General features: G+C 40.4%; 1 protein-coding gene across 1 annotated transcript in view; it reads left to right on the top strand.

The window, feature by feature from the left end:
- The window catches only part of MARCHF11 (membrane associated ring-CH-type finger 11), a 115,135-nt gene extending 99,069 nt beyond the window's left edge, over positions 1-16,066 (top strand). Inside the window, exon 4 of the mRNA XM_003899515.3 lies at positions 15,576-16,066. Coding sequence (XP_003899564.1) covers positions 15,576-15,898 — 323 coding nt within the window. The 3' untranslated portion in view covers positions 15,899-16,066. The remainder of the gene's footprint in view (positions 1-15,575) is intronic.
- Positions 16,067-16,382: the final 316 nt, after the last annotated feature.

Here is a 16,382-nt window from a genome sequence, read left to right as displayed (position 1 = left end):
AATGTGAAATTCATCAAGTAGTTTCAAGTGAAGAATGTAAAACTACCAAGAGAACAATCAAAATGTCCACTGAAGACTTTAGGGCCTGTGTGGTTTGGGGATGTCTGAGTAGACTAAGTTCTTTCCTGGTCTCCCTGTGGAGAGCCAAGACCACCAGAATCCAGTGCGGTCTGATTCGGGGCCACTTGCACAGTGAAGATACTTTCTCTACGGGAAGTGGAGACCACAGCTGCCAACCACCAACACCCCCGTGCATCTCAGAGCTGTACAAGCAGAGCAGCTGCACACCATTCAAAAGTGTCATCAATTTTGATCAAAAGACTTTCATCGCAAGACTTTTGGAGCCCAAATCCACCCATTCGATTACCACCCAATCACCGCCACCACTACCAAGCCTGAAATCTGAGCTCCTGTGGTCACTGAGGATAGCCGAGCTTTGGAAGTTGACAGGTCAGCATTCACCCATGGAGTGGGGGTGCAGAGGCTGCTTACTACTGAGGCTGACAGTTTGGGTTACATGGCAGGCAAGTTGTAGGAGGTGGTGTTGCTGTGTCTATCTCATTTCGAGTTTCATGGGAAGTATTAACGTGGATGTGTCTGCATAAATCATAGGGCATGTGAAGAATGAAGCTCACCTTAAACACTATTTAGCTTAATAACCAGGAGAGTTAATTAGCCTAGTATTTCCTTTTGGAGTCTTCATATAACTGCAATTTTCCCTCCAGACAGAAGAAGTATATCACCCATCTCTGCTGCAGGAAATGCTTCCATTTCCTGATTTATAATTTGATCTGGGAACTACATCTTCCCAAGCACCACAATTTGACTACTAAGGAGACCTTTGCACAACTGCTTCTGCAGAAAGGACAGGAACATTCTTCTCCTCTTGCCCTGTGGGTTTTCCTTCAACTTTCATCCCCAGTGGAGGAGCCCTGGACGGTGAGATTGGCCGTGCCGGGTGTCTGTTACTCACGCAGACTTGACTGTTGCAGGTTGGCATGTTCTGGTAGGTCATTAGGAATCATTTCTTAAATTGAGTAGAATTCCTTTACAAGCACAGATCATTATTTCCTGGCTTCAGACTATCTTAGCATGCTTCGCGCCCCAGGAAATGCCTCAGCTTCATTTAGAGAGAGTCTGATTCAACGTGATGAGCCTGAAACACAAGCAGCAGTTCATCCTCCAACAGGAGTCCCTGCCTCGGATTCTTCGTGCTTTGAGCACATACTGGGAAAGGCCCTCGAAAGCAGAGGCAGAGCAGCCCTTTGTAATGAAAAATTGTCAGAGGAGAAACAACGCTTTATCCTTTATATGCTTTGAGAAGTAGGCCATTATTTTTTCTCTTCTCTGGAGGTACAAATTATGGGCTTTTCTATGCCTTAATCATACTGATGTTTACCAATGTCTCTAAAGATTATTATCATAGTTGGTTATGGGTGATACCATTGCCTTGAAAATCCTGGGAAATAACACAGAAGGGAACTTGTTTTTGCTGCTTGCCCCTTAGTGCTGCACATGGAATGGTCTCTCAAGGCTAGTTAACCCTTTAAGGCCCCCTCAAGGGGGGAAAACACCCCAACCTAACACTTTGCTCTTATCTGACTCTGTAAAATTAAAGTTCTTATGGAGAAACATTAATATAATTAGCAGGACAGCAGACCAAATATGTTATTGTTGAGTTTCGTCTCCTCCATAGAAGACAGTGTGACACTGTCAGCTGTCTCTTTCATTGGGGGCAGTCTAGCCAAAGCAGCATTAGTAATCTGTCGAGCCAACATTCATTGCGTATTTACCGTGTGCTGAGCCTGGCGTGTGGGATAGAGGTATAAATAGAACAAGGCTTGGCAAATTGCAGCCCGGGGGCCAAATCCAGCCCACTGCCTGTGTTTGTACAGCCCGGGATCTAAGAATAGCTTTTACATTTTTAAATGGTTGAATACATTTTTAAAAATATTATTTCATGACATGTAGAAATTGTAACGAATTTAAACTTTGGTGCCCTTGGGTAAAGTTGTACCTGGAGGCAGCCATATCCGTGTATTTACGTGCTGTTGATGAGAAGTTGTGACAGTGAATGAAAGGTTAGCACGGCCTGAAAGATTTACTATCTGGCCCTTTTCGGAAAAGGTTTGTGGAGCCCTGGAATATAACAATTTCCTACTTTCCACCTGAGGAGGAGACAGCCCGGGAAATAAGCAATTATAGCTTGAAAGTGCCAGGAGAGAAATGTATCTGAGAGCTACTAGGGGGAGGTTAATTACACTTAGGACCAGCAAAGTCTATAGGGGAGAAAAATTTTAAGGAAGAGCAGGAATTAGGATGGGGCCCTGAGAGAGGCAAATGCCTAGACCTAGTAACATATGAAGTCCTGTCATTTTTAAAGAAATCGTGTGAAATCTGGAATGGCAAGAACAAAAGACAGTTGTTGAGGCGTACCAGTAAGGAAAAGGGGCCTGAGGAGCTCGGGAGGGAGGCCAAACTGAATGCTCAGGGAGCCCCAGAAGGATCCCTGAATGTGGCTGATCAAGCTTAGTGTTAAAAAGAGGTGTTTGGTAGCATGGAAGCACAAAGGAGAGTGGGGATGAAAAAGTGAGAAATACTATAATAACCCAGGCAAGTGATTAGGCCTGCATTAAGACTGCTGGGAAGCTGCTAGAATTAAAAGGGATTAATCACAAGATACGGTGATCAGCTGGATGGCGGTAGGATGGAAGGGGTTGGAGGGCTAAGAGCAAGAGGCCGTCAAGTGTTATTCACAGAGGCTGATTGGGAGATGGGCCATCAGTTGCTAAAACACTGGCTATCAGAAGAGGGCTAAAGGAGAGAAAGGTCATAGGCTCCTTCTGAATGTTTTCTTTTTGCAGAGTGTCTGGGGAATCCAAGTGGATATGGCCAGTATGCAGCCAGATTTAAGGGTCTGGAACTCAGGCTAGAGGTTGGAGCTGGAGATTTGTATCTGGTAGCTGAAACCAGTGTCTGCAGGGAAATTTCTTGGTGAGAGGAGCAGCAGTTTGGGGAATGCGGTGGAGAAACAGGAAGGGGAGGGAGAGGATCGTGGCAGGAAAAGAAGAGAGTGGGGTGAGGCGCACGAGGAGGAGGTAACTTCTAGGAGGAGGAGCAAGTGGCCAATGGTGCCAGATGTCCTGTAAAGGGTTAGGTGAAATCAAGCCAACAATGACTCACTGGACTTGGCAGTGGGTTGAGAAGGGCTGGGATGGGCAGAAGGGGGTCCAGAGGTGAGTTCACAAATCTTAGCTGACAAAGGACACAGTTAAATGAGGGTAGAAGCCAGAGTGAGGTATGGAATCAAGAAAGGTTTTTGTTTGCTTTAATAATAGTGTTAGGCATGGGTGGATGCTGAAAAGAAACACCCAGAAGAAATCAGAAGAAAGTGTGAAAATCCAGAGATGGGAAGGGGCAGCTTGATGTCCCTGGGACTGAAGAGACGAGAGCCCAGCACCCAGGAAGGGCTTTGCCTTGCACAGGAGGGACCCTGTGTCCTGAGGGGAGGTGGGCACAGCTGGAGGCAGCTGTATATTCTGCCTGAGAGAATGAGACATTGAGAGGCCTCCTTTCAAAAGACTTCTCGTTTCTCAGTAAGTAGGTAGTGTGGCCATCCGCTTAGACAACAGAGGCACAATGTGAGAAAAGACTTGGAGGAGAGCAATGAATGTGATGCTCAGCTGCTGAGGGCCCTAGGGAGAGGAGGCTAAGCCCCCTGCAAAATCATGGCATGACTGAGCACCTCCCTGAGGCCGGGGCAAGGCCACCAGATCCACAAGGCCATATGGCTATGGTCTGTTGCCCAATAGGGATGAAGAGTAAGTACAGAGAGGTGAAGTGGTGAGACTGGGTTAAGATGTGGTCTTGTTCTCCAGAATTTCTGGAGGGCAGAGCAACAAGATTAACCTTGCCTTACCCCTCAAGTGAGGAGACAATGGCTACAGGATGGGCTGAGCTTTCTAGGCTGCTAGGGAAGGAGCCAAAGCCAGAAAGAAGCTGGTGCTTTTGGAAAAGATCATCAGTCTAGGGCCTCAAAGTCTTTAGGAGGTGGAAGGAGGTGCATTGAGATTAAGAAGGTAGGTGAGTGGGAGGCCTTGGAGGTTGTTGTCAGTAATGGGATGGGAGAGCTTCAGAGCTTGGAATTGGAATGGTTTCTGGAAGAGCAAGGCCCAGGCTGGGGCAAGAGAGGAATAGTAGAGGGCAATGGGTTGTGTGTGTTAGGCCAAGCCATCCACGTGGACCCTGAATCACATGGGTCTAGGGGGATGGAGGGTGTCCAGGAGCCAGGGGTCAAACCATCCGTGACCATGGAGGGTCGCTGAGAGGCCACCAGGGCACATCTCCCATGGCTTTATTCCATATATGAGTGTGCACATGTGTGTGTTTTGTGAGGCTTTACCCTGTCACTCCATGGCTTTCCAGAAGACAGGCTGTGGGATTTCCAAACACATGAGACTCAGGAGCAACTGCATAGCCTCAGAGAGCTCTGAGTGTATCTGCAGGAAGTCTAAATTGAGCTTATGTAAGAGGCCAAATCAACATGGGAATGGGAAGCCTTCCTTGGAAGAGAAAGCAGAAAGTAGACTGTGCAGCAGTGAAGTCACACCATTATAAGAAGAGCCACCTGTCCCCATCCCTCACTGGGGAAGGTCTAGAGGAGGCCGCTCCATTAACCTGAAAACCTGAGGATTGTTCTTCAGAATGAACCCTGCCCCTCTGGGGAGCTGTTGGATTTGTACTATTTTGCACCAACGAACTTTCTCTCAAAGGAATGTGAACACGATCATTCTTCTAAATGATGCTTAAGGATGTGGAACTGTGGGCGCCGTCAGGGCAGGGGAGACAAACTCTGGGCCATCGAGAACCACACAGCTGAGCATAGAAATGAAGCCCATAGATGTTTTCAGCCGCTTCCAAGGAAATAATTTGACTTAGGGTTTTTAAAAATGCATCTCCAGTGATGTCTAAGATTGTATTTACTATGATCCGGGCAACATTCTAAGCACTTTACCTCGATTTTCCCACTTAATTTTCACAACCACCTTAGGAGGCATAGATACTGTTATCATTCTCATCTGAGAGATGAGAAAACGATGAAGCAATTTCTCCAAGATCAAACAGATGGCGAGCAGGACCCAAAATAAGAACCGAGACCCTGTTGCTCCAGAGCCTGTGTAATGAGTCAGGTGACCTACGTAATTCTGTTTATTGTTTGGTAAAAACCCCTCTTTATATGCTGAGCTTGAATAACTTGAAGAACTTACAAAATGTTTTCTATATAAACAATAAAGTGAAGCTATTTAAATTACTGTCTCAAACACCTAAGACATGGTGTAGGGAGTAAATACCTTTTTAAATAATAGATGAACTGATTTTAGATCAGAAATGGAGAAAAAGTTTTCCTTGAAAGCCCAAAGTATTCATTTATTTTAAATTAATAGAGTCCAAAGCAAATGGAAACATTAGTAAGGGCAATGGAAAACATGGAATACACTATACCAAAAGCCTTTTTCTCTCTTCCCACCATTCTGAGTGAAACAATTTCTTAATAAGAATTATCTATGTAAAGAATCACATCCCAATCTTGAATTTTCTTACTAGGACATAGAATAGAATATTAAGGAAACTACTGTCTGAGCATTTGTATATTCAGGTTAAAAATTTCATTAATATTTTTAATTTTAAGCACCTTACTGATGTCATGCGATGAAATAGAAGAGTTACAAATTTTAATTATACTTAGATTTACTTTATACTTATTATTTATTATTATACTTATAATTATACTTAGGTAGTTTCTGTTTGGAATTTTTGCCTTCTTCCTGTAGGATTTAAGAGAAGTGAAAAATGAAGCCAACAAAAATGAAATAGCCTATTACTAGTCATAAAGATAAACAGGTTTTAATTTCGACATTTCAGTTTAGATCTTTAAAAATATTATTTTCACTCCCCAAAATAGAACAACAAATATGTGTATGGTTTACTGTGAAAATTATTAAAATCATTTTTTGTGAGTTTGCAGTAGACAGTTTATCCATTGGAGAAAAAATAGAAAATTAGTTGTGTTTATTTTCACTTGCCACTAGGAAAAGCCCACCAAGTCTCTTAGAAAGTTCTTAGAAAGTCTCTTTCTAAGAACTGGCTTTAGTACGTATACTAGAGTGTGGGAAACAAATGGAAATCTACCAAAGCAATTCCCCATGCTAAAACCTTAAATTAACACAGAAGCTAGACACTGATAGGCTTTTTAAGTCAAATACAGTTTTCATTGAATCAGGTTGCAGTTATTTATATTCATAAATTGTGAAGGTTGCCGTAATCCTTCTATGCCCTATCCAAATGCTGCGATGTACCCTTTAGGATAAAGGCCAGAGAAAAATTTACCCATCTCAGCCTTTGCTGTTACCGAAAAGAGATTTTAATGCTATCATCTCCTTCATAGTCAGTGTAATATCACTCTGGCCTCTGGCCATTTCACAGGCTGAGGAAACACCGGTGATGACTGGCTTTGGCCAAGGATGGCTCCTAAGGTCTGAGTTGCTGCAGAGCAAGCACACAGGCATCCTGTGTCTGGCTGTGATTCTGGGCTCAGACACTTCCTGGGTACAGACTCCTGAGCAAGCCACCCTGCATCACTTATCTGGGTCTCAGAGTTCTCATTCCCCAAAGTGAGAGGGTTGGATTAAATTACATCCACTACGTTTTAATTTTGAAATTCAGTGACTGTGCTTGTCCACCAGGCTCTTGACGTTCTTACTCCTGTGATACATGATGCTCCCCTTTTGCTGCAGGGTATTTCATCTGTCCAAGAATTGAGAGACAGAATTGAAACTTCATTCAACTAAAATTTAACTGATTCCAGTCCATTCCACCAATTATAGGAGAATTCTGGGATATCTTTATGATATTTATTTTCTATAGAAGTATTGGACTGTTCCTTTATTTCTTTTATTGAAAACAAATACATCCATTATTTTTTTCTTGAGCACCGTAGGGAAGAAACTAAGATAATATAACAATTTTTCTCTCCTATGAGTTCTGTTAATCAATTTTTTAAAAAAATTGATCAAAAGATACACCATATTTTTTATAATATATAGCCTTCATAGCTTTTGAGAAATATTCTTTAAATGTGCCAATAGTGGGTTTGTGCTCCAGGGTTACTAATCAAAAGATCAGGAGATACTCCCATCTACAAGGAATTTTAAAAATCAGTTCAATGAGTGATTGATTCATTGGCTTCTTAGGAAAGCAAGAGGTCAGAGGAATGGACAGTTTCCTTTTACTCTCTCTATTTTGCTTGAAATAGCAGGGAGGAATCCATACCTGTCTCCTAGGCTTTAGGCCTGGGCACAGCCCAATATCTCAGTTTGTGATTGATACAGGCCAACATTTGATGACCTGGCCAGCAAGATAGTGGGGGAGGCAGCTACAGTTTGCTGGGGCTGAACACAGATCCTTTTAAAGAATTTTAGTTCTTTTGCCCTGGCCATGTCCTCTGCCCGTATTTTCCCCTCACCACCATTACCCCCAAGACCAAAACCCACTCATGAGCTATGGGCCCCAATCCCTAAACTCTTTTCCAGTCTCGTCCTGAACTGCCTGTCTCTGTTTCTTTGGCATCTGCAAATATTACTTTAACCTTTCAAAGAACAATCCTTTTCTATTTTCCTTTCTATTTTCATAGATCCTTTTCTATTTTCATAGAGCAGTCACAACTAGATTAAGTCATTCCTCGTGACCCCTTAGATCCCAGTAATGGCTACTCTCCTCTCTCTCTCTCTCCCCGTCTCTTTCAGCAAAGACTGAGTTTTGACCTGGATATTAAGATAGGAACAGGTTCCCAAAAGCAAATAAGACATGGTTCTGTTGTCAGGGAGCACACATATGATTAGGAATTTCAGGCATAGAAGCAAATTGTTATAGTACAGGTAGTAAGGAAATCAGTGCGGATATTTCCTGTGTAGAGTGGTGGGCAGTAGAAGGAGGAAAAGATTTATTTTATTTGAGTACATCAGAGAAGAAATTATGAGAGAATCTGGATCTTGCAGCATAATTAATACTTCATTGTGCAAATGTAAGAGCCGGCATTCCAGGAAATTGTCCGTCTTATGCTTTCAGCTCAGGTTTGCCAGGAAGACAGAATCAACAGAAGTTTGTGCAAGAGAAGAGAGGAGTCATGGTGTCTCCTAGGCTTCTGGTTTAATTGACATGGGAGATGGTCATTAACTAAAACAGGGATGGCAAGACAAGGACAAATTTAACCTGTGTCAGAACCTTTCAGAAAAGGGTGTGCTTCATTCACTGCCAATTAGTCAAAGATGAGACTCCATCTGACAATTGGACTTTGCCATCTTGTTCTTCCAAGCAGTGGTGTCATCAGCTTTGCAGATCCAGCACAGATGTGCTTTTTGCGTCCAGGCCGATAGCCGCAGACTTCATGAAGCATACAGGAGGACATAGACAGTGGCAGTGTCATAGAATGAACACTGATTTTCTTGTGTGTGCTCTTGGAGAAACTCTGACATCATTAGGATCTTCATTATTGCATTGATCATTTCTTCATGTGTGCTTTTATCTACTTGGGGGTGAGGTGAGTTGGATCATCAATATTTAGAAATTAGCCAACCCCTTCGTGTCAAGGGTTTTTTGTCATGGTAAGTTTCACAATAATTCATTGTCCCTATCATGTTTCTTGCGCAGAGGATTTTATTTTATCAATGGTAATGATGCATCTGTATTTGAGCCCTTGAGCTGTGATGATCAACATGCTGTTCTCAACCTGGTTCTATGAATTTTACATGGTTCTACGTCATTCTGAGAAGAGCAAAGCTCTATACTATTTATAGTCAACAATAGAAAAACCAACATATCTTGGTTAATCTCGCTAATGGTCTATCAATGTTATTTATCTTTTCAAAGAATCAGCTTTTTGTTTCATTTATCTTTTGTATTTTTGTTTCAGTTTCATTTACTTCTGTTCTCATCTTGGTTATTTCTTTTCTTCTGCTGGGTTTGGGTTTTTGTTTGTTCTCTAGTTCGTTGAGGTGTGACCTTAGATTGCCTATTTATTCTCTTTCAGACTTGTTGATGTAGGCATTTAATGCTATGAACTTTCCTCTTAGGACCACTTTGTGTCCCAGAGGTTTTGATAGCTTGTGTCAATATTATTGTTCAGTTCAAAGAATTTTTAAATTTCTGTCTGTATTTCATTGTGACTCAACAATCATTCAGGAGCAGGTTATTTAATCTTTATGTATTTGCATGGTTTTGAGTATTCCTTTTGGAATTGACTTCCCATTTTATTCCGCTGTGGTCTGAGACTGTACTTGATATGATTTCATTTTCTTTCTTAAATTTGTTGAGACTTGTTCTGTGGCCTATCATATGGTCTATCTTGGAGGATGTTCCATGTGCTGATGAACGAAATGTATGTTCTGCAGTTGTTGGGTAGAATGTTTTAGAAATATCTATTAAGTCCATCTGTTCTAGGGTACGGTACAGTTTGTAAGTACATTTTATGTGGGCTACTCTTTTACATTATTTGTTTTTATATGGACAACAGTGGAGATGCATATTCACAAAATGCTCATATATAATTAAGACATTGCAGTTCCCAGATATCTGGGTTTTAGGATATCAATTTATGACACCTTTGTTTTGTGAGCTTAGTAACTTTTGTGATGACATGTGTATATCTTTCAGTCTTTACATCTTTACATTTTATCTTTTGCATGTTTTGAAAATATATTCAGATATAGTTCTATATATATTATTATATAGTAATATATATTACTTTACATTATATTTATTTATAGTTCCTATACAGTTATCTGTCTATAGCTTCATATATAGTTCAATCCAACAAAAAAACATTCTGTACATACGAAAGTAACCATGACTTATGGTTATTGTTTGATGTGTATTAACAAGACCCAGCAATAGATTAGTGACTTTTAAAGTGATTACCTCTACAGTCACATCTAAGTTTCCACAACTCCTGGACATTTAAGTTTGGGGCAGATTAAGAAACAGTGTCAGGAGGATTCATGCATTGTATTATATTCTAGCAGAGATCATCACAACAAAGGGTGTCTTGGGCCACAGCCTCGTTTGATTAATCCTCTTTGAAGCAACCATGCTCTGGCTTTCACCAAGTAGCAGCAGAAATTAAGGAGTCAAAAGTGGCACCAGTTTATTAGATGGGTTCTAAAATGCTCTTCTAGCACATGGGATTAAACAGAGCCCAAAGTCCCAATTTGCTTCCTGTGCACACTGGCTTCTCAGAATGACATGGGGTTGTATCTATGTATTATAGAGTTTGGGTGTATACATATATGAGATGTATTGAGACTGTAGGTAAACTGCATCACTCTCATTTAAAACTTGAGTAAATAAAGTTCTGGAGTTTGTGAGGTAAGCAAAGTTTATACAGTTAGTTTCCATCTTTACCATCCTTGTGTGTCACTGACACTATTACACTTCTAGGAGTGCAGGTGAAGCAGCCACTCCCTCCCTTCCCACTTACAGAGAGAAAAGAGTTGGCAAGGCTTGTTTGAAAACAACACTGTAGATGATGAGAGCTTTGCCTGGGAAGCCACACTCACCCCCCAGTCCTCCCAGGAAATGCAAGCCCCTGATGAAACCACAAAGGAGCGCAAGGCAAAACTCTGTGTGCTGTTCAATCAAAATGACCCTTGGGAAAGCTAAATAACACAACTTGTGGCAGATATTTGGCCAGCAGCGTATCTGGTGTCTGCTGAAGGCTCTCTTTCTGATTTGCAGACCACCGTCTCCCTGTTATGCTCTCACATGGCCTTTCCTTGGTGTATGTACACACACACCCACACACACACACAGAGAAAGAGAGAGAGCGAGAGAGCACTAATGTCTCTTCTGTTTGTTGTAAGGACATTAATCCCATCATGCAGGCCTCACGCTCACAATATCATCTAACTCTGATTACCTCCCAGAGGCCTCACTTCCAAATACCATCACACTGGAAATTAGTGCTTCAACATATGAATTCATCTGGGGACACAAATGTTTAGTCCATAGTAACCTCTTTTATTTGGTTATTCTGTGATTAGAAGAGACTTCTATACTTTGGAGATTTAGGATGGATGGGACTGTAGCACTCGAGGTTTACATTTTGAACAAATTTGGGGTCCAATCTCAGCTCTGATTCTTCTGTGTTCATGATGTTGGACAGCTCTTTCGGTCTGAATTTTCTCAACTATACATTGTTTAAAACTAGTACCTGTTTGTATTTGTTAGTCCCAGCTACTCTGGAGGCTGAGGCAGGAGAATGGCGTGAACCTGGGAGGTGGAGCTTGCAGTGAGCCGAGATCGCACCACTGCACTCCAGCCTGGGCAACAGAGCAAGACTCCGTCTCAAACAAACAAACAAACAAGTACCTATTTGTATAGGTGCAGTCAAGATTAAATGAAAATTGTGCATGTAAAGCTCTTAGCACAGAATTTGGCACAGAATAGGTTCTCGATACAAATGAATTATGAAAAACAACCAAATTTATCCAAACAAAAACTGAGACTGTAACACAATATCAAATTTTTTGACCAGTGGTTTGGTAATTAATACAAGGTAAAATTTGTAATTGATCATAAATTTTGTAAGTCTCTATTAATTATAACATTTCATATGTTAAAGTAAACATAGACAAATGGTGTGTGTGTGTGTGTGTGTGTGTGTGTGCACGAGCATGGAGCATGTGAGCATAGGTACTTTGGTAGCCTTCCCCATCACCTATTTGGGTAAATAGCCTCGTACCAGAAGGAATTTCAAGTAACACACCACTTCAAAATTTAGATTTTATTTTGCTTATATTAAAAACTGTTTATTCAATGAAACCAGAAATTATTTAAGCCTGCTTTTTCAAGATTAATCTCTAACAAAAATGTTTCTTTACACTTCAGTAAGGTGATACTCCAGTTAAACATTACCAGTAAGAAAATGACAAAAACTAACCAACCTACCAACCAACCACACACACACATGCACATACTCCTCAACTCTACAAACCTTAAGTCCCATGAATCACATTTTTTTATATCCACGCTGTTAATAATGTAGCGAGTATCCTAAAATATTTAGTATTTACATTTTATAGAAGTGATCATCACTTTTCGCTTCATGTAGGCTTAGTGACTCAGATGAAAAAGTACGTCAGTCTGTTCGCATATGACCTGAAATGTCAAGGTGACAATTCATTTGATCATCAGTAAGAAAGCATACTAACAGAGTTTTTAAAAGCTGGATTTTCAACAGAATGAGCCAGAGTTGAATGAATCCTTACCCTGGCTTTGCCGATCGTAGTACTCACACCTGGTAACCACTAGCACAAAAGGCATTTGCTGTAACTCCACAGCATTTGAAGAAAATGGGGAAAAAATGCACGTTACAGAGAACAGCCTTGGGGATGGGAATGGAATTCGTTGCATTTCAGTAAAATCTGAGCTTGCAGAAGCCAAGGAGTAAATCTGAATGCTCGTGGGGAATAAAACAGAATCTAAACATCATTCATAACCTGCGGCAATTAAAAAGCAGCCCAGGGAACTGGAAATTCAAAAGGACTGCGTCTTCATGAAAACTTCAAGTAGTTCTCTCTCTAAATTTGGTTCAAAATGTACTATAAAGACCTGTGGGATTTATTTCTGCATATTGATTAGATTTATGTATTTAGAAAAGAGCTACCAGGAATATATTCCCGGAAAGTGACTTTAAGCTCTAGTAAGTGATCTGATTTCTGGCCTTGCAAAGGAAATCAATAAAAAAAAGAATAGGCTCTTGCAAAGTCAGTGGTTTCCTCTGGTGAAGCTGTGCTCCTGCACCCTCCATCGCTGCACTTACCCAGAATGAACCTGTCTCAGGCTGTAATTGTTTTGTGATTAGTGCGAATATGTGTTCCCCACCACATAGATTCACTATTGATTTTTAATTAATAATAGTGTCTTGTATTTATAGAGTTACCATCCCAGAAGAAATGTGAGGGCTTTATAGTTGATGAATTCCAATTTATCTTTATGTTGCCTGGCTGAATATAAAGATTAGGTATTCCGATTTTATTTTAAGGAGGAAAAATTGAACCCGAAATGTTAAATTATTGATCATGGAGAATTCAGAAAGCTAATAATAGAACCACCAATTAAAATCTGATAGTATTGACTTTTCATTCTGGCTGTTTCCTGAAAATATCTGGTCAGTTAGGTCAACTTTGATTATTCCTTTGGAAAAAAGTTGCTGATAAAAACAATTATTTGAAAATGTTATGACAAATAGAAGTTTACATTTCTCCTTATTATTTTGGTCATATATAATGACTGGACTTAAGATGTGTTTGCTTGTTAGACCACATGCATTTTTTTTGTAACCGATATTAATATCTTCGGAATGCTTGTAAGTCACATGTATCAGAAATTTATCTCCTGGTGAGAGACTAATGCAAAACTTAAGTTTTGACATTAGGTAGGTGTCATTTTTCAAGGACTGGGTATCTCTGTCACCCACCTGGCATTCTTTTATCTATCAAAAAAATGTAGTAGTCTCTCCAAGAAAAACATGCTCAAAACACTTACCTCATTGTACCTATGGGAAGGTGACTACCAATCTTTCAATTACCCATTCCTCCAGCCTTAAAAACATGGGACTGAGTTCTGAGTTTTTCCCCCTTTCTTCAATTACAGTTCCTGTTACAGTTCCTGTCAATTTTCCCTGGGAATTTATTACTTTGTTTCTCTGTCGTATCCTTACTGCTATCACTCTGCTCTTCCTGTAAATGCAGTGACCTCCTTACTGTCTCCCCAACTCCCCAAATCCACTTTAGATGAACTTTTCTAATAAATTCTCTGTTATTTTTGAAATTGTGAATTATTCAGTCACCATAAATACACGGAATAATATGTTGAGCATTAATATCTCCACCACCCATTTGGGACACCCAAATGTTGAAACCCCCTTTGAAGCCACTTCCCAATTTCGTTTCTTTCCTTCCTTCCTCACTACCATGAATTTAGTGGTTATTATTCTCATCCATGCTTTTGTATGTCTACCATCTATATTTGTATCTTCATTAAAATGGATAGTATTTATTCACTGCCATTGTTTCTTTCTGAAACTTTAATGTTTTCATCATGACTTTGGAATTGTCATTATGGTTTCAGAGGTTAATGCATTAATGCATATGACTACATTTCCTTTTATCTCATTACTCTTATCCCTTGGTTCTACGTACAATTTGTCCAGTCTTCTGAGGATAGACCGTTGGGATGCCTTGAAGTTTTTTCCTTCAAATACAGGCAATTAGGTAGTAAACATTTTTTAACTTGCTTCCTTGTTCACATTTGTGAGAGTTTCTCTAGGGCATATACCCAAAGGTCTAACTGCTAAAAGGTGGGATCTGCTCATTTTTAAATTTATCATTAAAACGTGGTTGTACCAGCTGACATGCTCTGCTCACATGCCGTACTTCATCTACCAAAGACTATTGATTGCTCTCTCCACCAACTTCAGTGGACTTTCAGCCTCCTCAAAGAGAAGAGCTCTTCCTCACTTCTCTATCTGAGAGACCTTCCCCAGGGACTACTTTTTTGTGAGGGATCACAAATTCAAAAGCCTTTGGACTACATGCTGAAATGTAGATGTGTGAAATGCAGGGTGCGTGACAGATCTGGAGTGGATAGTGGAGATGGCACATGGGCTAGTGCATCCTGTCTGACTTAACGGTTTCCAAGTTTGCTGTATTACTTTATTTTCCTAAGAGTCTGTCTCAGAAACGTGGAAAGAGCTGATTCACTTTATAGCAACAAAGAACAAGGACCCCGGAGCCAGCCTGCCTGTTTTTGAATCCCTGCTCTCCACTGCTACTAGTTGTATGTTTTTGAGCAAGTTTCTGAGCATCCCCAAGGCTTGGTTTCCTTGTTTATCAAACGGAGGAAGTGCTAGTACTTACTTTATATGGCTATGATGAGTACTACATGGGATAATATTCATAAAGCTCTAAAGTAACTGTTCAATACATTTTGTTGAATTGTTGAGGAGAATACAAATAACAAAATTTATATGGTTTTTACTGTGGGTCAGGCATTGTTTTAGGAACTGGGGAAACAGTAACCTTAGTATCTGTAACGACCTTAACATCTGTCTCTTTCTCAAATTAAATTGCCCGCTGGGTTCAAGCCCCTAATACATTGCTTGGCCACACAATAGGCACTCAAGACTATGTGTTAAATCCATAAATGAACCTAATGATTCTCCTAAGGCAATATAAGTGCCCAAGGCAAAATCTGAGCCATGATGGAGCAAGGAAATTATATCTGCGATAGCTTGATTCTCTACATATTAGTGTACTCTTACTCTTCAAAAATGGATTATTTCTGTGTCATATGGGTAGTAACTTGCCATTAGCCATAACATTTGAGTAGACAGAATACCATATTTTTGCTGATGATGAATAACATAACTATTTTTGGATCCCTTACTAGTATACAAAATAACGCTCCCAACCTTGGATTATCACCAGTCTTTTTGTTTTTTTTATTTCCTCAAATTTTAGGTCTCATCGTTCACGAAGGAGCTGCAGTTTACAGAGTGTTTAAGCGCTGGCGAGCTGTGAATTTGCACTGGGATGTGTTAAATTATGACAAAGCCACAGACATCGAAGAAAGCAGCCGGGGAGAGTCTTCCACAAGTAGGACTTTGTGGTTGCCATTGACAGCTCTGCGGAACAGAAACTTGGTCCACCCAACTCAGTTAACCTCGCCGAGGTTTCAGTGTGGCTACGTGTTATTGCACCTGTTCAATCGGATGAGGCCTCACGAAGACTTATCAGAAGATAACAGCTCGGGGGAGGTCGTGATGAGAGTGACTTCAGTGTGACAAAAGCATACAATGATGCAGTGTGGACCGCCCTGCACATTTTGGAATGTAATTGCAATGAATGGCAAAACCATAGCACTTCTAAAAACACATCTATGAACTTTTTCAGATTTATGCTTTTTATATGAACATTTGAATTGCAAATACATTTTTTTTCTGAGAAAAAGAGTCCTCTTGTTCTTCGTTGTCTGGTTTGTCACATCTTTTATAAGTTGGTACTTGAAATCATTATACATATAATTTAACTATACTTGGTTAAAAGAATAATGAAAGTTATCCTTAAGGCCAAAACTATTTTTTCTTGCTTGTTTTAAATATATTTTTATGAAAGCTTTCGCTCTGTGTGTAATTTTTCAGACCTGTTACAAACGGGTAAGAGTTTAGGACGCTGTGGGCAGATTCCAAAGTGCCTGTCAGTTCTGCAACACAGAGAGCTCTGAGGTGACGCTCTTGTGCCTCGTGCTGGTTGGCAAACTGAAGTGTG

This window comes from Papio anubis, chromosome 5, assembly GCF_008728515.1.
Source record: "Papio anubis isolate 15944 chromosome 5, Panubis1.0, whole genome shotgun sequence".
In the NCBI taxonomy this organism is placed as follows: Eukaryota; Metazoa; Chordata; class Mammalia; order Primates; family Cercopithecidae; genus Papio; species Papio anubis.
Note: the sequence above shows the minus strand (reverse complement) of the source record. Positions and strands in the feature narration are given on the sequence as shown.